Below are 25093 nucleotides of genomic sequence, written 5' to 3'. Positions count from 1 at the left end.
CTGGCTAGGCCACTCCAAGACCTTCATATGCTTCTTACGAAACCACTCCTTCTTTGCCCTGGTGGGGTGCTTGGGATCATTATCATGCTGAAAGACCCATCCATGTTTCATCTTCAATGCCCTTACTGATGAAAGGAGGTTTGCACTCAGTATCTCACGATACATGGCCCCATTCATTCTTTCATGTACACGGATCAGTTGTCCTGGTCCCTTTGCAGAGAAACAGCCCCAATGCATGATGTTGTCACCCCCATGCTTCACAGTAAGTATGGTGTTCTTTGGATACAACTCAGCATTCTGTCTCCTCCAAACACGACGAGTTTTGTTTCTACCAAACAGTTCTACTTTGGTTTCATCAGACCATATGACATTCTCCCAATACTCTTCTCTATAATCCAAATGGTCTCTAGCAAAATTCAGACGGGCCCGGACATGTACTGGCTTAAGCAGGGGGACTCATCTGGCACTGCAGGATCTGAGTCCCTGGCGGGGTAGTGTTTTACCGATGACAGCCTTTGTTAAGGTGATCCCAGCTCTATGCAGGTCATTCACTAGGTCCCCTAGTGTGGTTCTGAGATTTTTGCCCACCATTCTTGTGATCATTTTGACCCCACGCGCTGAGATCTTGCATGGAGCCCCAGATCGAGGGAGATTATCAGTGGTCTTGTATGTCTTCCATTTTCTTATTATTGCTCCCACAATTGATTTCATCACACCAAACTGCTTGCCTATTGTAGATTCAGTCTTCCCAGCCTGGTGCAGGTCTACAATTTTCTTTCTGGTGTCCTTCAACAGCTCTTAGGTCTTCACCGTAGTGGAGTTTGGAGTGTGAGTGTTTGAGGTTGTGGACAGGTGTCTTTTATACTGATAACAAGTTCAAACAGGTACCATTACTACAGGTAATGAGTAGAGGACAGAGGAGCCTCTTAAAGAAGAAATTACAGTTCTGTGAGAGCCAGAAATCTTGCATGCTTTTAGGTGACCAAATACTTATTTTCCACCTTAATTTGCAAAATAAATCTTGCCAAATCAGACAAGGTGATTTTCTGGATTTGTTTTCTCATTTTGGCTCTCATAGTTGTGGTCTACCTATGATGTCAATTACAGGCCTCTCTCATCTTTTTAAGTGGGAGAACTTGCACTATTGGTGGCTGACTAAATACTTTTTTCCCCACTGTATATCCATATTGACAACACATGAGACAGCCCGGTAGACTTTTGGTGGATCCAGGACACTGATGACATCAGCCTTAGAGATTGCACTATTGGAACTAGCAATAGCCGTTTCAAGGATGTTTCCTCCCTTTTGCTGTGCTGTGATCATGTTTGATTACAGCACTGAGTGGTTTATCTCCTGAGATCCGAGTTTTCTCAGAATCTGCATAACCCATGCTTCTACTGTTCATTTTGAGGGTGTAATATTACAATGTTAAGAATGTACGTCATTACCAATCAACTAGAAGCTTTCCATAGCATACATTTTTACTGTAGATCATTAATGCTGTGAAGGTGGAGAAGATGTTGAACACCCTTTCTGAAGAGTAATGTATTTTATTGTGTATCCTGTCTGTTATTGTGTATTTTATCCTCAAGCAGTATGCAGTTTTCCTGTGGATAAGGTCCAAATGCCCACCTCCCTTCTGAGCCCCCACAAGTGTAGCTAAGCCACACTTAATGTTCACATGGTTGGCATTTTTGTAGCGATGAGAACCCACTTAATTTACTGGTGCATGTCTCCAGAAGCTTGAGCTGGGCATGACGTACTGGACATTACAACGTACTGGGCACTGCAATGTGTGGGAGCTACAATAGCAGATTTGCAAGTTTTACTCTGCAACATCCACTGCTGCTTGTTTCTGGAAAACACCCATGGAGTCAAAATCATCACTATACTTGTAGATAAATTCCCAAAGGGGTATAATTTCCAAAATTGGGTTACTTGAGGGAGCTATTCTGCTCTTCTAGCACTTAGGAACTCTATTCTACTAAAATCTGCACTCCAAGAGACAAATAGCGCTCCGTCCCTCCGAGTCTCGCCATGTGACTAAGCAGTCCTGTACCGCCACATATAGGGTATTTCCACGTTCACCAGATATTGTGTGACACATTTTGGTGCCATTTTTAACCATTCCCCCTTGCAAAAATGTAAAATCTGGGGCTAAAACTAAATTTTTTTAAAATATTATTTTTCCTTCACTGCCCAATGGTATAAAATTTTGTGACACACGTGTGCTGTGAATATGATCACTGCAACCTTAGATAAATTCCTTAGAGATGTAGTTTGTAAAATGTGGTCACTTAGGCTAGCTTCACACTAGCGGTCTGCAGGGCTGCGGACCACAGCCTTCTTCCTCTGTGAAGCCCCGCCCCCACTGCCACGCCTCTTCCTTCAGCTCCAACTACGTCTGCATGCGTTCTGCGTACCAGGCCATGCGGATGTATGCGGATTCCTCCGCATGAGTTGTTTTGAATTTCTGTGAGGCACATGTGGTGTCAATGTGAGGGGTCCCAGAGACTGTTTTATACCCCAAGCACATCCCATTTAAACATTATTAAATGTTGCTAATTGTATATGTTTTAATACCTTATGCTGCTATGTTTATACATGATGTTTAAATACTGTTGTATACGGCATACTGTAAGACGTGCACTATGTTGTAGCATAGGGAGAGTGTAGTTAGTGGTTAGGACACTAGATGGAGATACTTTAGTATTATATTTTCCTAGGAACAGAAACAGTTAAATTAGGAGGGGCCTGCTGTGGGTAAGAAAGGGAATTTCCAGTTTTCTAGTCAGAGTAGCCTGGGAGCTGAGACAGGCCAGAAGAGCCAGAGAGCCCAGGCAGTCCCGTGGGGCCTTAGAGCCCAGGGCAACATAGTGGTCCTCGCAACATTCTAAGAGGTGAAGCCTATATATATATATATATATATATATATATATATATATATATATATATATAGAAGTGCAGCAGTGACAGCAGCAGTGCAAGGAGCCGTGACAGTGGAAGTAAGAGCAGGAGCTACCGCAAGAGTCACAGCAGGACAGTACCGCAGGTCGCTCTAAAAATGTGGCAACTAGCCACTTGGGCTGATGCCCTTATGTCTGGTGTGAAACGGACAAGGGAATTCCTAAAGGTAGTCAGGCTGGACACGGAGGACGCTGCAATACAGAGTGGGACGGGACGTCCCAGGAACACATTGAAAAGCACAGGGAAAGCGAAGAACATGTGCTGTGAGGAACCTAATGTTGATGCTGTAACTGAAAAGGCAAAGGAAATGTGCTGTGTGGAATCTTGTGTTGATGCTGCAAAAGATATGGATGTGCTGAGAGAAGAAACCAGTAAAGTTATCTGTTTAAAGTTGAATGTGAACTCTGTCTCTATTTGTGCAACAACACCAACAGCAGAACTTCAGCCGCTCAGATGGGACCCTGACGGTGCAGATGATGTAGCTGAAGGTACGCTAAAAAGGGACATTGTTTTATGTGATGGGAGACCAGGGCGTGCAGGAGCCATTAGTCTCAGCCACGACTATGGCCCTGGCGCTCCCTCACATTAACATACTCACTACACCCCTAGATGAATTAATTGAGAGGTGTGGTTTGTAAAATGACATCAGTTATGGGAGCTTTCTGCTATTCTTGCACCTGAGGGGCTCTGCCAATATGACATGGCACCCTCAAACCATTCCAGCACAATCTGAACTCCAATATGGCCCTTCTTCCCTTCTGAGCTGTGCGCTGTAGTTTTTGACCACATATGGCATATCTGTGTTCTCAGGAGAAATTGCACAACAAATAGTATTGTGCAATGTCTCCTGTTACCCTTGTTAAAATAAAAAAATTGGGGATAAAAGAACATTTTTATGGGGAAAAATTTGTTGTTTTTTTTGTTTGTTTTTACACCTCAACATTATAAACTTCTGTGAATCACCCGTGATCTCAAGGTGCTCACCACACATCTAGCTACACTCCTTGAGGGGTCTATTTTCCAAAATTAGGTAATTTCTAGGGGGATTACACTGTTTAAGCACACCAGTGGCTCTCCAAACACAACATGGCATCCACTAATGATTCCAGCAAATTTCGCATTCAAAAAGTCAAATGGTGCTCCTTCCCTCCCGTGCCCTGTCGTCTGCCCAAACAGTAGTTTTCCTCCACATACTGGGTATCAGCGTACTCAGGAGAAATTGCACAACTTGTATGGTGAATTTTTCTCCTGTTACTCTTGTAAAATGTAAATTTGGTGCTAAACAAACATTTTTGTGAGAAAAATGTGAATTTTTTATTTTGACAGCTTTACGTTATAATATTCTGTGAGGCACCTGGGATTTCAAGGTGCTCACCACACATGTAGATACATTCCTTGATGGGTCTAGTTTCCAAAATTGGGTCAGTCGTGGGGGTGTTTCCACTGTTTAGGAACATCAGTGGCTCTCGAAACACGACATGGCGTCTGCTCTCAATTCCAGACAATTTTGCGTTCAAAAAGTCAAATGGTGCTTTCCCTTTCGAGGCCTGTACCCAAACAGTAGTTTTCCCCCACATATGGTGTATCGGTGTGCTCAGGAGAAATTACACAACAAATTTTGGGGTCCATTTTCTCTTGTTACCCTTGTGAAAATAAAAGTAAAATTTTTGTGATAAAAAGTTAAATGTTCATTTTCTCCTTCCACATTGCTTCAGTTTATGTGAACAATCTTCTTGAATGTGGTTATGAGCACCTTGAGGGGTGCAGTTTTTAGAGTAGTGCAAATTTTGAGTATTTTCTGTCATATAGGCCCTTCAAAGTCACTTAAAATATGATGTGGTCCCTAAAAAAATAATTTTTGTAAATTTGTTTGGAAAAATTAGAAATCGCTGGTTAACTTTTAACCTTCTAACTTCCTAACAAAAAAATGATGTTTCAAAAATCATGCTGATATAAAGTAGACATGTTGGAAATGTTATTTGCTAACTATTTTGTGTGACATATCTCTCTGGTTCAAGGGCATAAATATTAAAATTTCTACATTTTCACCAAATTTCAGATTTTTTCAAAAACACAATCAAACAAATTTTACCACTATCATGGAGTACAATATGTCACGAAAAAAACAATCTCAGAATCTATAGGATCAGTTGAAGGGTTTCAGAGCTATTACCACATATGGTAAAACTGGTCAGAATTGTAAAATTTGGTTTGATCACGAAAATGAAAACAGGTTTGAGGAGTGAAAGAGTTAACAAGGGAAACTGTAACTGATCTTGTAAATTATGAATAACTGCTGCTGTAAAAAAAAGAAAAAGTTTGGAAATCGATGACAAGTGAGAAAAAAATCAAATGGGTGAAATTCTTTTTTTTTTATCGCTTGTGTGAACCCGGCCTCACAGTCCTAGTGTTTGACTCCAATCTCCGCTAGGGTGAGTGTAAAACTCACAAGAATATTATGCTATCTCACACATTTATGGCATATGTTTATGGTAAGGTTGGATTTCCTTTTCTGGGACTCTTATTTTTGGGACAATTGGGACCCTTTAATCCCTAGTTTTCTAGTTTACAACAGCCATTAGTGGATGCCTTTCCCATTGAAATCAGTGGACATCAAGCATCCACCATAGAGGTCTGATAACAGAAAGATCCAAATGCTGCTTCTTCATCTGTTTTCAAAGCTCTCATATATTTCAATAGGTAGAGCTGACCATTCTATTGATTTCTCAAAAAAAAAACTTTTGGCAGCAAACTAGGGGACCACCTACAAAGAGGATCTAAGGGGAACCGGTTTCATTATTGAAACTGACGCAATAGTAAAATATTTGTGTTGGGAAAGGCAAAGTCTGCAGTAAAATGTGCAAAAAAACCATAGAAATATAGACGACTGATAGTCGTAAACAACCACCTAGTCCGTCCATGTAGTTAGCCCTTCTATTATTGTTTAATCATCATGTGTTTGCGTTCACTTACTGTGGACTTTCCAACTTAATTTCCTGGAATTTTTTTTCGGCATGATTATTGTTCAGTTATAATATGGGGCCAATTCATCAAACAGTTTGCACCAGAACTCTAGTATAAAACTGCTTGAAATGTCGCAAAATGTTTTTATAGTTAGTAGTTTGGATATGATTGAGCTTGACCACAAATTCATCCCAAAAGTTGCAAAAATTATGCCAGAAATGTACTAGCCTGGAGTACATTTTCTTCAATGTTGCATGGCAGGTGAAAGATGCACAAAATTAATTCTGAGGTACATCAGAACTGGCTTTTTTTTACTACCTCTGTGTGTGTTCTCATACAACTGTATTAAAGCTTGATATCACATGGATCCTAGTTATGTTCCCTATGGAATTTCACGAGAGTACACTGAACCATTTTGTGCCCCAGATTTGAGTTTAAAGAGAACCTGTCATCAGAATCATGCAAGGTAAACTAAAGATATGGGCAGCACTGTTCTGCTGATTTAATTGGTACCTTCATTGTTGAAATATGCAGCTTGGTTATTCTATATTCACCAATAGAAGTTTTGGGGCATCAAGTTGTTCATGCATTGGGGTTGGGATGTGGGGTGGGACTGAGGGTTGGGTCTTCATCTCTACCAAGGTCACTCAGTTGCTTTTGATGTAAGGAACTACATATTGTTTAAAATTCTGCACCTGCGCTGTCCTAGCCACAAGCGACGCTTGCTCAGATTAATCTGATAGCAGATTTTAATAAAATGGTGCCAGTGTAGGCGAATGCGCACGTTAACCTACTGGTAAGCTGCAGGAAAATGGCGCCTACGCAGACTGAGATCTCAGCTCCTCGTTGAGCCAAGATCTCAACCTGCGCATGCTCTGCCACAGGCATAATTTTCCTGAAGCCTGCAACCAGATCTATCTGTGCAAGCACCGTCCATGGCTAGGACGGCACCTGCGAGGAATTTTAACCCCTTAGTGACAGAGCCAATTTGGTACTTAATGACCGAGCCAATTTTTACAATTCTGACCACTGTCAATTTATCTATATATATAATTGTCTAAGGGGCACTTCCATCTTTCTGTCGGCAACTTCCGTCACAGATATTCATTCACTGATTGGTCTCGCCAGCTGCCTGTCATGGCTGCCGTGACCAATCAGCGACGGGCACAATCCGATTAGTCCCTCCCTACTCCCCTGCAGTCAATGCCCGGCACCCGCTCCATACTCCCCGCAGTCACGGCTCACACAGGGTTAATGCCAGCGGTAACGGACCGCGTTATGCCGCGGGTAACTCACTCCGTTACCGCCGCTATTAACCCTGTGTGACCAAGTTTTTACTATTGAGGCTGCCTATGCAGCCTCAATAGTAAAAACATCTAATGTTAAAAATAATGTAAAAAAAATAACAAATCATTATATACTCACCTTCCGCCGCCTTTCCGACGCTCCGGTGACCAGTCCATGCAAGCGGCAGGTTCCGGTGCTAAGGTTGGTGTGCCACAAGGACCTGCCATGACGTCACAGTCATGTGACCGCGACGTCATCACAGGCCCTGCGCGCCTGCGCGAGAAGGACCTGCCATGACGTCACAGTCATGTGACCACGACGTCATCGCAGGCTCTGCGCGCCTGCGCGAGAAGGACCTGCCGTGACGTCACGGTCATGTGACCGTGACGTCATCACACCCTCGGACCGGAAGCTGCCGCCTGAACCGAACACAGGCGACAGAACTACAAGGGGCCCCTCGGAAGGTGAGTATATGTTTATTTTTTATTTTTTAACCTGTGACATACGTGGCTGGTCAATATACTACGTGGCTGGGCAATATACTACATGGCTCTGTGCTGTATACTACGTCGCTGTGCAATATGCTACGTGGCTCTGTGCTGTATACTACATCACTGGGCAATATACTACGTCACTGAGCAATATACTACGTAACTGGGCAATATACTATGTAACTGGGAAATATACTACGTGGCTGTATACTACATGGCTGGGCAATATACTACGTCACTGGGCAATATACTACGTCACTGGGCAATATACTATGTAACTGGGAAATATACTACGTGGCTGTATACTACATGGCTGGGCAATATACTACGTAGCTGGGCACTATACTACGTAACTGGGCAATATAGTAACATAGTAACATAGTTAGTAAGGCCGAAAAAAGACATTTGTCCATCCAGTTCAGCCTATATTCCATCATAATAAATCCCCAGATCTACGCCCTTCTACAGAACCTAATAATTGTATGATACAACATTGTTCTGCTCCAGGAAGACATCCAGGCCTCTCTTGAACCCCTCGACTGAGTTCGAACATATTCGTAGTCGGCAGGATTTGAACCTGCGCAGGAAACCCCAATAGACTTCTAGTCCATCTCCTTAACCACTCGGCCACGACTACTCAGACGTAGTATACTACGTAGTATACTACGTAACTGGGCAATATACTACGTCGCTGTGCAATATGCTACGTGGCTCTGTGCTGTATACTAAGTAACTGGGCAATATACTACGTGTCTGTGCTGTATACTACGTAACTGGGCAATATTCTACGTCACTGGGCAATATACTACGTAACTGGGCAATATACTACGTGGCTGTGCAATATACTACGTCACTGGGCAATATACTACGTAACTGGGCAATATACTATGTCACTGGGCAATATATTACATCACTGGGCAATATACTACATAACTGGGCAATATACTACGTCACGGGGCAATATACTACGTCACTGGGCAATATACTATGTCACTGGGCAATATACTACGTAACTGGGCAATATAGTACATAACTGGGCAATATATTACGTCACTTGGCAATACTACGTGGACATGCATATTCTAGAATACTCGATGCGTTAGAATCGGGCCACCATCTAGTGAGGTTATAACTCTGGAACCCTTTAAAGGATCCCGCTGATTCTGAGACTGTTTTTTCGTGACATATTGTACTTCATGTTAGTGGTAACATTTCTTCGCTATTACTTGCGGTTATTTATGAAAAGAATGGAAATATGGTGAAAATTTTGTAAATTTAGCAATTTTCAAACTTTGAATTTTTATGCCCTTAAATCAGAGAGATATGTCACACAAAATAGTTAATAAATAACATTTCCCACATGTCTACTTTACATCAGCACATTTTTGGAAACAAAATTTTTTTTTGTTAGGAAGTTATAAGGGTTAAAAGTTGACCAGCGATTTCTCATTTTTACAACAAAATTTACAAAACCATTTTTTTTAGGGACCATCTGACATTTAAAGTCACTTTGAGGGGTGTACATGACAGAAAATAACTTTTTTTTGCAAACATTTTACTTCAGAACAAATTTTTTTATTTTCACAAGTGTAAAGAGAGAAAATGAACTGCAAAATTTGTTGTACAATTTCTCCTGAATACGCCGATACCCCATATGTGGGGTGTAGCATTTCACCCGTTACGGGTCTAGGGGACACTCGCTTAGGTGCGGTATATGACACTCAGGAGACACGTTTCCTTAAAAGTTCACAGGGTTTATTGCTCCATAAACCACATTGCAACAGGAACAACAGGTAAACAGTCTTACTTCAGACAGATGATTCCTCAATGTCCATAATGGAGCTCCGCTCTCTCTCACGTCTGTGGGCACACAGACCGTGCTATGTCCAGCACGTAGGCCCTCCAGCCTAAATGGTCCCTGTGTGCTGTTCAGGACGTCTGTTCCCACGTGGAACAGTCCAACACACAGGCCATTCTGCAGTGTCCAGCCAGGACACACGGAGGTGTGTCCACCCTGACACACACTCACACACACTCTCCATGTGCTACACACACCTCCTTACATAGGTGTAACCACACCCAGGTACCTGTCACATGGCTAGTCAGGTGAGCGTGACATCACCACAGGTCCTTACACACAAAACCATCTTACGTGTTCAGATACACCTCTTTGGGGGGGTTTGTAGGTGACTGAACCCACCCATCTCTCCAATCACCTGGAAGCCTTCCCAATGTAAACAAATCCCTCAGCAGTAGATCTGCTTAAGCAAAACATACCCAGGCTTCCATCCAGGGCCGGCGTTAGGGGCAGGCAGACCAGGCAGCTGCCTGGGGCCCCCACTCCCCCAGGGGCCCCCCACTCCCCCAGGGGCCCCCAGCTAGCGGCAAATCACGCAGCCGCTATGGGGCCCCTGTGAGGCAGGGGGCCCGCCTGCCGCCAGCGCTGACTCCCCCGCCGCATTGAACTGTACCGGCGTCTGCCGGTACAGTTCAAAGCAATGATGGAGGAGAGAACGTCAGCTGACGCCCCCTCTCCCATCATTCCCCGCTCTGCCTCTGACACAGCGGGTGCGCGCGCACTCACTGTGTCCCAGGCAGAGCAGCTGCAGCCGCCGACACAGGAGCAGCGCGGGCACGTGTGGAGAGGTGAGGAGCTTGTGTTTTTTTTTTTTTTTTTTCTTTTTACTGGACGGGGAGAGGAGAGGGGAGGAGAGGAGAGGAGAGGGGGGGATGTGAGCTGTGGTGTACACCACTGGGGGCTGTGCTGTATACTACTGGGGGCTCTGCTGTATACCCCTGGGGGCACTGCTGTACACCACTGGGGGCTGTGCTGTATACTACTGGGGGCTCTGCTGTATACCCCTGGGGGCACTGCTGTACACCACTGGGGGCTGTGCTGTATACTACTGGGGGCTCTGCTGTATATCCCTGGGGGCACTGCTGTACACCACTGGGGGCTGTGCTGTATACTACTGGGGGCTCTGCTGTATACCCCTGGGGGCTCTGCTGTATACCCCTGGGGGCTCTGCTGTATACCACTGTGGGCTCTGCTGTATACCCCTGGGGGCTCTGCTGTATACCACTGGGGGCTGTGCTGTATACCCCTGGGGGCTCTGCTGTATACCCCTGGGGGCTCTGCTGTATACCCCTGGGGGCTGTGCTGTATACCACTGGGGGCTGTGCTGTATACCCCTGGGGGCTCTGCTGTATACCCCTGGGGGCTCTGCTGTATACCCCTGGGGGCTCTGCTGTATATTACTGGGGGCTGTGCTGTATATTACTGGGGGCTGTGCTGTATACTACTGGGGGCTCTGCTGTATACCCCTGGGGGCTCTGCTGTATACCCCTGGGGGCTCTGCTGTATACCCCTGGGGGCTCTGCTGTATACCCCTGGGGGCTGTGCTGTATACTACTGGGGGCTCTGCTGTATACCCCTGTGGGCTCTGCTGTATACCACTGTGGGCTCTGCTGTATACTACTGGGGGCTCTGCTGTATATTACTGGGGGCTCTGCTGTATACCCCTGGGGGCTCTGCTGTATACCCCTGGGGGCTCTGCTGTATACCCCTGGGGGCTCTGCTGTATACCCCTGGGGGCTCTGCTGTATACCACTGGGGGCTCTGCTGTATACCACTGGGGGCTCTGCTGTATACCACTGGGGACTCTGCTGTATACCACTGTGGGCTCTGCTGTATACTACTGTGGGCTCTGCTGTATACTATATGGAGGACTATGGCGTGTGCATTTTACAATATGGAGGACTGTGGTGCACATTATAATATATGGAGGACTATGGGGTGTATTATAGTAAACAAGCAAAATGCTGCATATTCATTGGGTGATTGGATTGTTTATGCCGGAATAAAAATCATTGTTCTCAGCAGCACATCGCCGATGTAAACTGTAGATGTGCTGCTGATAACATGATCCTGTATGGTGATCTGTTAGTGATCTATTAGTGATGGTTCTGTCCCATCATTCTTTCTCAGATGGTGTAAAGAGGCCGGGAAACAAGCATCCAACGACTTCAGTATTGTCGATCACACTCGTTTAGCGGCCTGAGATCAGCGCATGTAAATACAACCGAAATGCTTCTGTGTGACGTGCAATATGTTAGCATTTGGGGCCCCATTTTAAACTTTGCCTAGGGCCCCACTTTGCCTAAAACCGGCCCTGCTTCCATCACAGGGCCACCCACCTCTGCGATACATACCGTCCATCAATCACATGACCAGTCGCTATGCCACAGGGGGTGAACCACTGTTTGGGCGCACGGCACGGCTTGGAAGAGAAGGAGCACCGTTTCACTTTTTCAATGCAGAATTGGCTGGAATTGAGATTGGATGCAATGTTGCGTTTGGAGAGCCCCTGATGTGCCTAAACAGTTGAAACCCCCCACAAGTGACACCATTTTGGAAACTAGACCCCCTTAAGGAACTTATCTAGATGTGTGGTGAGCACTTTGAACCCCCAACTGCTTCACAGAAGTTTATAATGAAAATAAAAAATCATATTTTTTTCCACAAAAATGATCTTTTCATCCCCAGATTTTTACTTTCACAAGGGTAACAGGAGAAATTGTACTCCATAATGTATTGTGCAATTTATGTTGAGTACGAGGATACCCCATATGTGGGGGGGACCACTGTTTGGGCACATGGCAGAGCTCGGAAGGGAAGGAGCGCCGTTTAGGAATTCAGACTTTGATAGAATGGTCTGCGGGCATTATGTTGCATTTGAAGAGCCCCTGATGTACCTAAACAATAGAAACCCCCCACAAGTGACCCCATTTTGGAGACTAGACCCCCCAAGGAACATATCTAGATGTGTGGTGAGCACTTTGAACGCCCAAGTGCTTCACAGAAGTTTATAATGCAGAGTCGTGAAAATAAAAATGTTATTTTTCCACAAAAATGATTTTTTTAGCCCCCAATTTTTTATTTTCCCAAGGGTAACAGGAGAAATTGGACCACAAAATTTGTTGTCAAATTTGTTCTGAGTACGCTGATACCCCATATGTGGGGAGGACCACTGTTTCGGCGCACATCAGGGCTCGGAAGGGAAATAGTGACGTTTTAAAATGCAGACTTTGATGGAATGGTCTGCGTCTGTCATGTTGCATTTGGAGAGCCCCTGATGTACCTAAACAGTAGAAACCCCCACAATTGACCCTATTTTGGAAACTAGATCTCCCAAAGAACTTATCTAGATATGTGGTGAGCATTTTGAACGCCCAAGTGCTTCACAGAAGTTTGACGCAGAGCCATGAAAATAGAAAATCATTTTTTTCCAACCCTAACCTTAACCCTAATCCCAAACCTAACCCTAATCCCAGACGTAACCCTAATGCCAACCCTAACCCTAATGCCAACCCTAACCCTAATACCAACCCTAACCCTAATCCAAACTCTAATCCCAACCCTAACCCTAATCCCAACCATAACACTAACTTTAGCCCCAACCCTACCCTAACTTTAGCCCCAACCCTAACCCTAACTTTAGCACCAACCCTAACCCTAACTCTAACCCTATCTTTAGCCCAACCCTAACCCTAACTTTAGCCCCAACCCTAATCCTTACCCTAGCCCTAACCTTAATTGGAAGATAGAAATACATATTTTTTTTATTTTATTATTTTTTCCTAACTAAGGGGGTGATGGGGGGTTATTTACTATTTTTTTTATTTTGATCACTGTGATAGGATCTCACAGTGACCAAAATAAAACAAGAGGAAGAATCTTCCTCTGCCGGCCGGCAGATCACGGCGGGTGCTTTGCACATGAGGCCGCCATTTTCTTCCCGGAGGAAGAAGCCGGCGGCCAGGAGGGGACGCAGGAGGACCCAGGGACACCGGTAAGTATAACAGGGTTCCCAATCCCCCTATTTCTCTGTCCTCTGATGTGCGATCACATCAGAGGGCAGAGAATGACATGCCATTGTTTGTTTGTTTTTGCGATCGCTGGTAAATAGTGTTGAGCGATACCGTCCGATACTTGAAAGTATCGGTATCGGATAGTATCGGCCGATACCCGAAAAGTATCGGATATCGCCGATACCGATACCCGATACCAATACAAGTCAATGGGACACCAAGTATCGGAAGGTATCCAGATGGTTCCCAGGGTCTGAAGGAGAGGAAACTCTTCTTCAGGCCCTGGGATCCATATTAATGTGTAAAATAAAGAATTAAAATAAAAAATATTGATATACTCACCTCTCCGGAGGCCCCTGCACCTCACCGCTGTTAACCGGCAGCCTTCTTTGCTTAAAATGAGCGCGTTTACGGCCTTCCATGACGTCACGGCTTCTGATTGGTCGCGTGCCGCTCATGTGACCGCCAGGCGACCAATCACAAGCCGTGACGTCATTCTCAGGTCCTAAATTCCTAGAATTAGGAATTTAGGACCTGAGAATGACGTCACGGCTTGTGATTGGTCACGTGGCGGTCACATGAGCGGCACGCGACCAATCAGAAGCCGTGACGTCATGGAAGGTGCTGAACGCGCTCATTTTAAGCAAAGCAGGCTGCCGGTTACTACCAGGGCGCGTCAGAGGGTGAGTATATCCCTATTTTTTATTTTAATTCTTTATTTTTTACATGGATATGGATCCCAGGGCCTGAAGGAGAGTTTCCTCTCCTTCAGACCCTGGGAACCATATACTGGGAACTTCCGATTCCGATTCCCGTTACCACAAAAGTATCGGATCTCGGTATCGGAATTCCGATACCGCAAGTATCGGCCGATATCCAATACTTGCGGTATCGGAATGCTCAACACTACTGGTAAACGGTTAATTACCGGTGATCGGAAAACAGGGGTCGGTAAAAACCTCTTGTTTTATGTCCCAGCAGCCAAGACCCCAAAAATCTGCTGGGTGCCGGCCGGCGGGCACACTGCGCATGAGCCCGCCATTTTTTTCCCAGAAAAAGATGGCAGCTCCCATCGGGAGCCACGAGGAGCATCGGGGGAGACGGATGAGTATCAGGGTGCGATCGGGGACCCTATTTCTCTGTCCTCCGATGTGAGAAATTAAATGGGAAATCGCTTTTTTTTTGCGGCCGCCGGTAAACTGTTAATTACCGGCGGTCGCAACCCGGGGGTCAGTAAAAACCGACCCGAATCATGTTCTCTGGGGTCTCGGCTACCCCCGGCAACTGAGACCCCAGAGAAAATCCAACTCTGGGGGGCGCAATACACTTTTTCCACAGCGCCATTAATTTACATCAGCACAACAGCGACTTTATGCCCATATGTTTAGTTTATTAAGCCTGATCCTGATGACAGGTCCTCTTTAATATTTTTGGGGAGAATACAGTTCCATAAAGCAGAGAGAGAGGGGCTTAGATGTAATCTGCAGAACCATAGTACAATCCACATTCTATGAGCCTGCAATCCACGTTAATCTGTGTATGAGCTCATTCTCTGTCTCTCACTGGCAAACAAAATAACAAAACCGGATAGGTAAACTGGTGAGCTCTGGACACATAACAAATCAGCTTTCAATTGTCTGGCAACACCTTTATTTCAGATTATAAATATTATAAATTTACTAGCAGATTATATTTGGTAAAGCTATACTTACTTATGCAGGACTCTATGATTTGTGACCACTTGAAATCACTTTGACAAGTGGAAGATAATGGCGCTAAGAAGCTGGGTATAAATCCAGAAATACAAGAATAGACAACCTTAGATGACTGTGGGTAATAGTGGGCAATTTGGCTTGTGGTTGAATTTATTGTTGCAAAGTGTAAGATTGGAGGCTCATGACAGGTTCCTAAAGGAAAGAAGCAATTAAAATCACTATACTGTAAAATGATGAAACTATATCACTCTAAGGGGAAATGTACCATATACTACTATATGTTGGATTATCACATGCAAATGGACACATTGTTAAGTGTTCATATGTGTTTGTAATACGGTAGGGCTCAAAAGCTTGCATACCCCGGCAGAATTTTTGCTTTCTTGGCCTTTTTTCAGAGAATATGAATGATAACACCAAAACTTTTTCTCCACTCATGGTTGGTGGTTGGGTGAAGCCATTTATTGTCAAACTACTGTGTTTTCTCTTTTTAGATCATAACGACAACCCAAAACGTCCAAATGACCCTGATCAAAAGTTTACATACACTGGTGATTTTGGCCTGATAACATACACAGAAGTTGACACAAATGGGTTTGAATGGCTACTAAAGGTAACATCCTCACCTGTGACCTGTTTGCTTGTAATCAGTGTGTGCATAGAAGCTGAGTGAGTTTCTGGGATCCAGACTGACTCTTGCATCTTTCATCCAGCCACTGACGTTTCTGGATTGTGAGTCATGGGGAAAGCAAAAGGATTGTCAAGGGATCTATGGGAAAAGGTAGTTGAACTGTATAAAACAGGAAAGGGATACAAAAAGATATCCAAGAAATTGATAATGCCATTCAGCAGTGTTCAGACTGTGATTAACAAATGGAAAATCGGGGGCTCTGTAAAAACAAAACCACGGTCAAGTAGACCAACAAAAATGCCGTCCACAACTGCCAGGAAAATTGTTTGTGATGCAAAGAAAAACCCACAAATATCATCAGCTGAAACACATGACTCTTTGAAAACTAACTGTGTGGCTGTTTCAAGATGCACAAAAAGGAGGCACTTGAAGAAAAATGGCCTGCATGGTCGAGTCACCAGAAGAAAGCCATTACCGCGCAAATGCCACAAAGTATCTCACCTATAATATGCAAAACAGCACAGAGACAAGCTTCAAAACTTCTGGAACAAGGTAATTTGGAGTGATGAGACCAAAATTGAACTTTTTGGCCACAACCATAAACGTTACTTTTGGAGAGAGGTCAACAAGGCCTATGTTGAAAGGAACACCATTCCTACTGTAAAGCACAGAGGTGGATTGCTGATGTTTTAGGGATGTGTGAGCTACAAAGGCACAGAAAACTTGGTCAAAGATAAAGGAAAGATGAATACAGCTCATTATCAACAAATGCTGAAGGCAAATTTGCACTCATCAGCCCGGAAGCTGCACATTGGACGTACTTGGATGTTCCAACATGACAATGATCCAAAACACAAGGCCAAGTCGACCTCTCATTGGCTACAACAGAACAAAGTGAAGGTTCAAGAGTGGCCATCTCTGTCTCTTGACCTCAATATCATTGAGCCACTCTGGGGAGATCTCAAGTCCACAGTTCATGTTAGACAGCCCAGGAATTTACAGGAACTGGAGGCTTTTTCCCAAGAAGAGTGGGCAGCTTTACCATCAGAGAAAATAAAGAACCTCAAACACAACTACCACAAAAGACTTCAAGCTGTCACTGATGTTAGAGGGGGCAACACAAGATACTAAGAAATGGTGTATGTGAACTTTTGATCAGGGTCATTTGGATGTTTTGGGTTGTCATTATGATTTAAAAAGAGAAAACACAGTAGGTTGCATTTGAAAATGCAAAGAGAATGATCAAATTAATATTTTATATATCCAGCCTTTGCCTTCACAACAGCATTAAAACTTCAACTTCTCTAGGTCCCAAACATCTTGGAGAACTGACCACAGATCTTCAATGGATGTGGATTTGTGCTAGTTCTGCCTCTTTATGAAATTACAGACAGCTTCAATCCTGTTAAGATTAAGGCTTTGTGGGAGCCATGTCATCACTTTCAGGACTTCTTGTTCTTCTTTAAGAGGGAAATAATTATTGAAGGCATTGCCCAGGATGTTTATATTGATCTTTAGGTCATCAATATCTGATCGGTGGGGGTGCAAAAAATATCTGCTCTGTGCCAGCTGAGCTTTTTCACACTAACTCATGATGGAAATTATGAATAAAGTATGCCTTTGTTGTTCATAGTAACCAATCACAGTGCAGTTTTTATTTTGTACTCTATTCTGGAAAAATTAAAACTGCGGTTATTGATTGCTATGGGTTACAAAGACAATTTTTTACAGACAGTAATATAAATGTTTCTTCATAGCCTTTTATTAATTTGACTGTTTTAAGTACAATACATCTTTCTTTATCATAAAAATGGGAATGAGCTTCTACGTTTTGATGTGTTGCCCCATGCCACTCTTTTTAACCCCTTCATGACCCGGGTGTTTTTGTTTTTTCGTTTTCGTTTTTCGCTCCCCTCCTTCCCAGAGCCATAACTTTTATATTTTTCCATCAATATGGCCATGTGAGGGCTTATTTTTTGCAGAATGAGCTGTACTTTTGAATGACATCATTGGTTTTAGCATGGCATGTACTAGAAAGTGGAAAAAAATTCCAAGTCCGGTGAAATTGAAAAAAAAGTGCAATCCCACACTTGTTTTTTGTTTGCCTTTTTTGTTAGGTTCACTAAATGCAAAAACTGACCTGATGATTCTCCAGGTCATTACGAGTTCATAGACACCAAACATTTGTCTAGGTTCTTTTTTATCAAAGTGGTGAAAAAAAATTCCAAACTTTGCTAAAAAAAAAAAAGCGCCATTTTCCAGTACCCGTAGCGTCTCCATTTTTCGTGATCTGGGGTTGGGTGAGGGCTTATTTTTTGTGAGTTTTTAATGATACCATTATGGTGCAGATACGATCTTTTGATCACCGGTTATTGCTTTTTAATGCAATGCTGCGGCGACCAAAAAAACGTAATTCTGGCATTTCACATTTGTTTCTCGCTACGCCGTTTAGCGATCAGGTTAATCCTTTATTTTTATTGCTAGATCGGGCCATTCTGAACTCTGCAATACCAAATATGTGTATATATATATATATTTTTTTTTCATTGTTTTATTTTGAATGGGGCGAAAGGGGGGTGATTTAAATTTTATTTAGTTTTTTTCAGATTTTTTTACTTTTGCCATGCTTCAATAGCCTTCATGGGAGGCTAGAAACTGGCACATTTCGATCACATCTGCTACATAGGACCGAAGCTCAGATTGCTCCTATATAGTAGAATTGTTGCATTGTTATGCTATGGCGCTCATAGCAATCCAGCATCAGCAACCATAGAGGTCTCAATGAGACCTCTGGTTGTCATGCCAATGCATCGCTGACCCCCGATGGCCGGAAGCGCTAGTTAAATGCCGCTGTCAGCGTTCGACAGCGCCATTTAACTATTCCACCCGCCGCTATTGCGGGCACATGTCAGCTGTTCAAAACAGCTGGCATGTCCTGGCTTTGATGCAGGCTCACCGCCGGAGCCCGCATCAAAGCAGGGGATCTGACCTCAGATGTACTATCCCGTCCGAGGTCAGAAAGGGGTTAAAGATGATAAAGCAATCAAAATGCAAGCTGGCTCTCCTTCTCCCCAGCCCTTGAGCATTGAAATTGCAACACCAAGAAGGAAAACTTGCCAAGTTATGGAAATAATGAGATTGATATGCATGTTTCATGCTATAGAAATTATGAAAATATGGAAACTAAGGGCCCAAATTGATCAAAGCTTTAATGCCAGAATTCTGGCATAAAAGCTTTGAAAAGTTGCAAAATGTTGTGGCTTTTGCTGTTTTCACGCCAATTTCTCTCAGCTCTGCCAAAATGGGTGTGTCCTCTTTCACAAATATTTCTTGTGGGATCGTGGTTTATTATTATTTATCTACTTTTGCTAAATCATCACAACAACAATAATTTTGACCAGGGGTGCCCAAACTTTTACATGCAACTGTATATATACTAAACAGATGTGCCTTGGTTCATTGCACTTTCCCCTGAAGAAGCCACCTGGCTTGTGGCGATACATGTGGGCTACATCTTCCCCCATCTATGCATACTTCCCTTTTCTATACAGGTTACCACAGTGTGCTTTGATATCGCTCTTATTATTCAGCTAGCATTGGCATCATTTTGAGGTATATTTGAGGTATATTTCTTCTTATGATTCCTTTGGTTCTATTCATTTATGTGCTATAGATCTCACATTTTATCTGCTTACAGATTTACTTATTCCAATGCTGCATTATATATTTATAAATATATATTTCCTTAGGCCCTTTTTTTATACCTCCAATAATACTTCTTTTTCATCTTGCCATTGCACTTTGAACTGACCACAGAATTTTTTTTGCTATTATATTGTCTTACTGTGACAGGGTCTGTACTTGTGACCTTTTACTGTTGGATACCCGTTTATATATTTTTTCATTGTATTTTCTATTTTTATCAGATGGGTTAGGGTTCCCTAACAAGGAACCTATCTGATTATCATTTGTGCTAGCCCTTTGGCTTTTTAAGTGTTTTATGTGTATTTTTGGCTCTATTGTTTAATACAATTTATACTGACTTTATTGGGTGATCCCGTCTCCATTGCATACTTTCTTTTTCTCTTTCTGCCAGTTCATGTTTATTGGGTATGCTATAGTTTGATCCCCTATATTTGTTTGTGCCAAAATGGGTGGAGCTGGGGCACAGCAGAGGCGCAATGCTACAGCTCATGTAATTCATGACAAGCTGTGGCATTCCCTACTCCAGAAATCTCACTCAGGTCCCTAACTGGAGTAAGATTTCTGGGGTGGCACACTCCACTCATCAGACTCTCCAGATTCATGAAGAGGTGTGCACCTCTTCATGAGTCAGGAGCATCAGAGTCCAGCATACCCCCTTATGAAGACAAGAGTTAACTATGCTGACCTTAATGAATCAGGTCTTACATTTGCAAAACATAAGGGATTCTATTTACCACTTGCCAGTTTCTATATACTGTTGTAGATGAATTCCAATAAATCATAGCAAGGACTGTTGGGCAAATTATTTGGGGGCTTTTTTGCTGATAACAAGTAAAACATCACATAAAGTAAATAAAAGTTAGAAATATTTGTCTTATTTCATCTGATATGACCCTGAAATGTCATCTACTATATAATTGTCTAAGGGTCACTTCCGTCTTTCTGTCTGTCTTTCTGTCTGTCTTTCTTTCTTTCTATCTGTCTTTCTGTTTGTCTGTCAAGGAAATCCCAAGTCGCTGATTGGTCGCGGCAAAACAGCCATGACCAATCAGTGACGGGCACAGTCCGGCGGCAAAATGGCCTCTCCTTACTCCCCGCAGTCAGTGCTCACAAAGGGTTAATGGCAGCGTTAACAGACCGCGTTTTGCCACGGTGTAACGCAGTCCGTTAACGCTGCTATTAACCCTGTGTGACCAACTTTTTACTATTGATTCTGCCTATGCAGCATCAATAGTAAAAAGATCTAATGTTAAAAATAATAAAAAATAATAAATCATTATATACTCACCTTCCGTGGGCCCCCGCTTCCAGCCGAGGCCTTTCCCGCTCCACGCGACGCCCGGGTCCATGCATTGCGGTCTCGTGAGATGATGACGTAGCGGTCTCACGAGACCTGTGTTATATACTGCATGGGCAGTGTTATATACTATGTCTCTGTGCTACATACTACGTGGCTGTGCTATATACTACGTGGCTGTGCTATATACTACGTGGCTGTGCAATATATTACGTGGCTGTGCAATATATTATGTGGCTGGGCAATATACTACGTGTCTGTGCTACATACTACGTGTCTGTGCTATATACTACGTGGCTGGGCAATATACTACATGGCTTGTCAATATACTACGTGGCTGGGCAATATACTACGTGGCAATTTGAACCACGCTTCGCTAATTGGTCGTGGCCGGCCAGCCGAATCCTGTGTGTAAATTGCATTATTCTGAAAACTTCATAAATAAACTACATACAGATTCTAGAATACCCGATGCATTTGAATCGGGCCACCATCTAGTCTATATATATAATTGTCTAAGGGGCACTTCCATCTGTCTGTCTGTCTGTCACAGAAATCCCGCGTCCTTGATTGGTCGGGGCCGCCAGGCCGAGACCAATCAGCGACGGGCACAGTCCAGCCACAAATTTGCCCCTTCCTACACTCTGTCAGTGCCCCCTCCAGTCAGCGCTCACACAGGATTAATGGCTCCTTTACACCGCGTTATGCCGCGGGGTAATGCAGTCCGTTAACGCTGCTATTAACCCTGTGTGACCAACTTTTTACTATTGATGCTGCCTAAGATCTAATGTTAAAAATAATTAAAGAAATAAAAAATCATTATATACTCAGTCCGGCGCCTTTCCCGCTCCTCGCGACGCTCCAGGCCATGCATTGCGGTCTCGCAAGATGATGACTTAGCGGTCTCGCGAGACCGCTAAGTCATCTGGGTAATTTCGCAATGCATCGCTGGGAGCGGAAGCTGGCAGCCGCATCGCGCGCATAGGGACAGCTTCGCTGGATGCCGGAGGGTAAGTATATAACTATTTTTTATTTTCATTCTTTTTTTAACAGGGATATGGTGCCCACAGTGCTACATAGTACTTGGGCTGTGTTATATACTGCGAGGCTGCAATATACTACGTGGGCTGTGTTATATACTACGTGGGCTGTGTTATATACTACGTGGGCTGTGTTATATACTACGTGGCTGTGTTATATACTACGTGGCTGTGTTACATACCACGTGGCTGTGTTACATACTACGTGGCCTGTGTTATATACTACGTGGCCTGTGTTATATACTGCGCAGGCTGTGCTATATACTATGTGGGCTGTGTTATATACTATGTGGGCAGTGTTATATCCTGTGTGGCCTGTGTTTTATACTGCGTGGGCAGTGTTATATACTACATGGGCAATTTTATATACTACGTGGGCAATGTTAAATACTAATTGGGCTGTGTTATATACTGCGTGGATGCTATATATTACATGGGCTGTGTTATATACCACGTGGCTGGGCAATATACTATGTGGCAGTGCTATATACCACGTGAGCAGTGTTATATACTATGTGAGCTGTGTTATATACTATGTGGGCAGTGTTATATACTACATGGGCTGTGTTATATGCTGTGTGGATGCTATATATTACATGGGCTGTGTTATATACTACGTGGCAGTGTTATATACTACGTGCACAGTGTTATATACTACGTGGGTTGTGTTATATACTATGTGCCAGTGTTATATACTACATGGGCAGTGTTATATACGACGTGGGCAGTGCTATATACTACGCGGGCAGTGTTATATACTACGTGGCTGGGCAATATGCTACGTGGCAGTGTTATATACTACGTGGGCTGTGCTATATACTACATGGCTGGGCAATATACTATGTGGCAGTGTTATATACTACGTGGGCAGTGTCATATACTACGTGTGCAGTGTTATATACTACGTGGGTTGTGTTATATACTATGTGGCAGTGTTATATACTACATGGGCAGTGTTATATACTACGTGTGCAGTGTTATATACTACGTGGGTTGTGTTATATACTATGTGGCAGTGTTATATACTACATGGGCAGTGTTATATACTACGTGGGCAGTGCTATATACTACGTGGGCAGTGTTATATACCACATGGCTGGGCAATATGCTACGTGGCAGTGTTATATACTACGTGGGCTGTGCTATATACTACATGGCTGGGCAATATACTACATGGCAGTGTTATATACTATGTGGGCAGTGTTATATACTACGTGGGCTGTGTTATATACTACGTGGGCAGCGTTATATACTACATGGGCTGTGCTATATACTGCATGGATGCTACATATTACGTGAGCTGTGCGATATACTATGTGGAAGTGTTATATACTACGTGGGCAGTGTTATTTACTATGTGGGTTGTGTTATATACTACGTGGGCAGTGTTATATACTATGTGGCTGGGCAATATACTATGTGGCAGTGTTATATACTACATGCGCAGTGTTATATACTACGTGGGCTGTGTTATATACTACATGGGCAGTGTTATATACTACGTGGGCTGTGTTATATACTGTGTGGTGCTATATATTATGTGGGCTGTGTTATATACTACGTGGCTGTGTTATAGACTATGTGGCTCCTATATACTACATGGCTGTGCTATATACTACGTGGCTGTCTGTGTTACATGGCCTCTGCTATATGCTGTGTGGCTGCTGCATATTTACATACATACATATTCTAGAATACCCGATGCGTTAGAATCGGGCCACCATCTAGTACTAGGATAAAACCCTACTAACTTTTACACGAAGGAACTGTGCCATTCCACTTTTCATCAGCTAAGCAGTATCTGGTGTCACTTCCAAACAGCTTGTACCTGTAGGATGAAGATAACATTAGGTTGTTAATGTAATATAAGTACTGCATTTATGCCCCAATAATCTTACATCCTCAATAAAGTAGGTAAAAACTTTTAAGGGATTATCTCAAATCTAGCATTTTCACAGAACCACTAGGACTCCAGCAAATCATGTGAACCTGATCTTCTTTGTCTCTGAGGGCAAATAGAGTGGTAGTTCACATGTGAACAGGGCCACCATCAGGGCTTACTGCCCTTACTACTAGTGAGCAATCATGGAACATACAGGGAGCGATTACAAATGCACACGGAGTTAACGCCACTCAGTGTGAACAGGAGATTGAGCACAAGGCTCAGTTAGTCCAAAGAAAAGGAACGGTACAAACGAGTACTAAGAGCTAAGTCCAGTTAAACGTCACAGGATAAGCACACGAACTGAACTCACACTCCAACTGAACTGTGTCAATCGCACACAGAAACGAAACAGATGCTGAGTACAAGACCCTAACTAGGGTTGTGCTTGCTCGGAAACTCTCCTGTGCTAATCGCACACATGCAAGTAACAGATGCTAAGCCAAGCGGCTAATTTCCCCCACTGACGCTAGCTGCCTGCCTACGTGTACAGTCCAGAGCTAGGCAGACATACGACACATACAGACAGAATGGTAAGGTCTCCACACATATAGCCACACACAAATGATACTAGCGTGCCCGCGGGCGCCATTGGGAGTCTTTTATACAAAAGGCTCCACCCCCAAACACTCATGCCCAGTTGACTGAGGCATCGTCCGCAGGCCAATCTGGAGCTGCCACATCACCAGAGCCGGAGACGTCCGACCACAATAGGAAGACGTCACATCATGGACATGCTCAGTAAGGTGATTTCTGGACTTAGACTCCAGAGCGTCTGGTCGCCACTGCCTATTGCTGGTTACCATAGACTTGGCTGGACAGCCAGCAGTATCCAAAAGAACAGCACGAGCCTGAGCAAGGTGCTGGGACCAACGTCTATGCTCAGCAGCGGCTGAAGCTGAATAGGAGACCGCAGAGGCAGATAAGGCTTGGGATCTCTCCCGTGCAGCGGGAGAATCCGACGCCTAATAGTGTTGTTCATGGAATATTTTAGTCATGTGCGGCTTTGAAATGTTTGTCTGCTGTAGCCAAATGAAGCGAGACATTGCATTGCACTATTAACAACATCTGGAACATACAACTACTTTACTAGTGTCCCTCCCTGGGTGTAATTTTCTTATTCCCACAGCACTGTGAAGATCACCTAATTAACATAATACACCTAATTTATAAAATAGGTAT

General features: G+C 43.6%; 1 protein-coding gene across 1 annotated transcript in view; it reads right to left on the bottom strand.

Annotated features, from left to right (window-relative positions):
• LOC143818086 (sushi, von Willebrand factor type A, EGF and pentraxin domain-containing protein 1-like) overlaps positions 1-25093 on the bottom strand; it is an 86099-nt gene that overhangs the window by 8468 nt on the left and 52538 nt on the right. The window contains exons 8-9 of the mRNA XM_077299512.1: positions 23721-23797; positions 15294-15488 (exon numbers count right to left, since the gene is read on the bottom strand). Coding sequence (XP_077155627.1) covers positions 15294-15488; positions 23721-23797 — 272 coding nt within the window. The remainder of the gene's footprint in view (positions 1-15293; positions 15489-23720; positions 23798-25093) is intronic.

Source organism: Ranitomeya variabilis, chromosome 3 (genome assembly GCF_051348905.1).
Source record: "Ranitomeya variabilis isolate aRanVar5 chromosome 3, aRanVar5.hap1, whole genome shotgun sequence".
Classification (NCBI taxonomy): Eukaryota; Metazoa; Chordata; class Amphibia; order Anura; family Dendrobatidae; genus Ranitomeya; species Ranitomeya variabilis.
The sequence above is the reverse complement of the archived record's forward strand: the minus strand, read 5'-3'. Positions and strand labels throughout refer to the sequence as shown.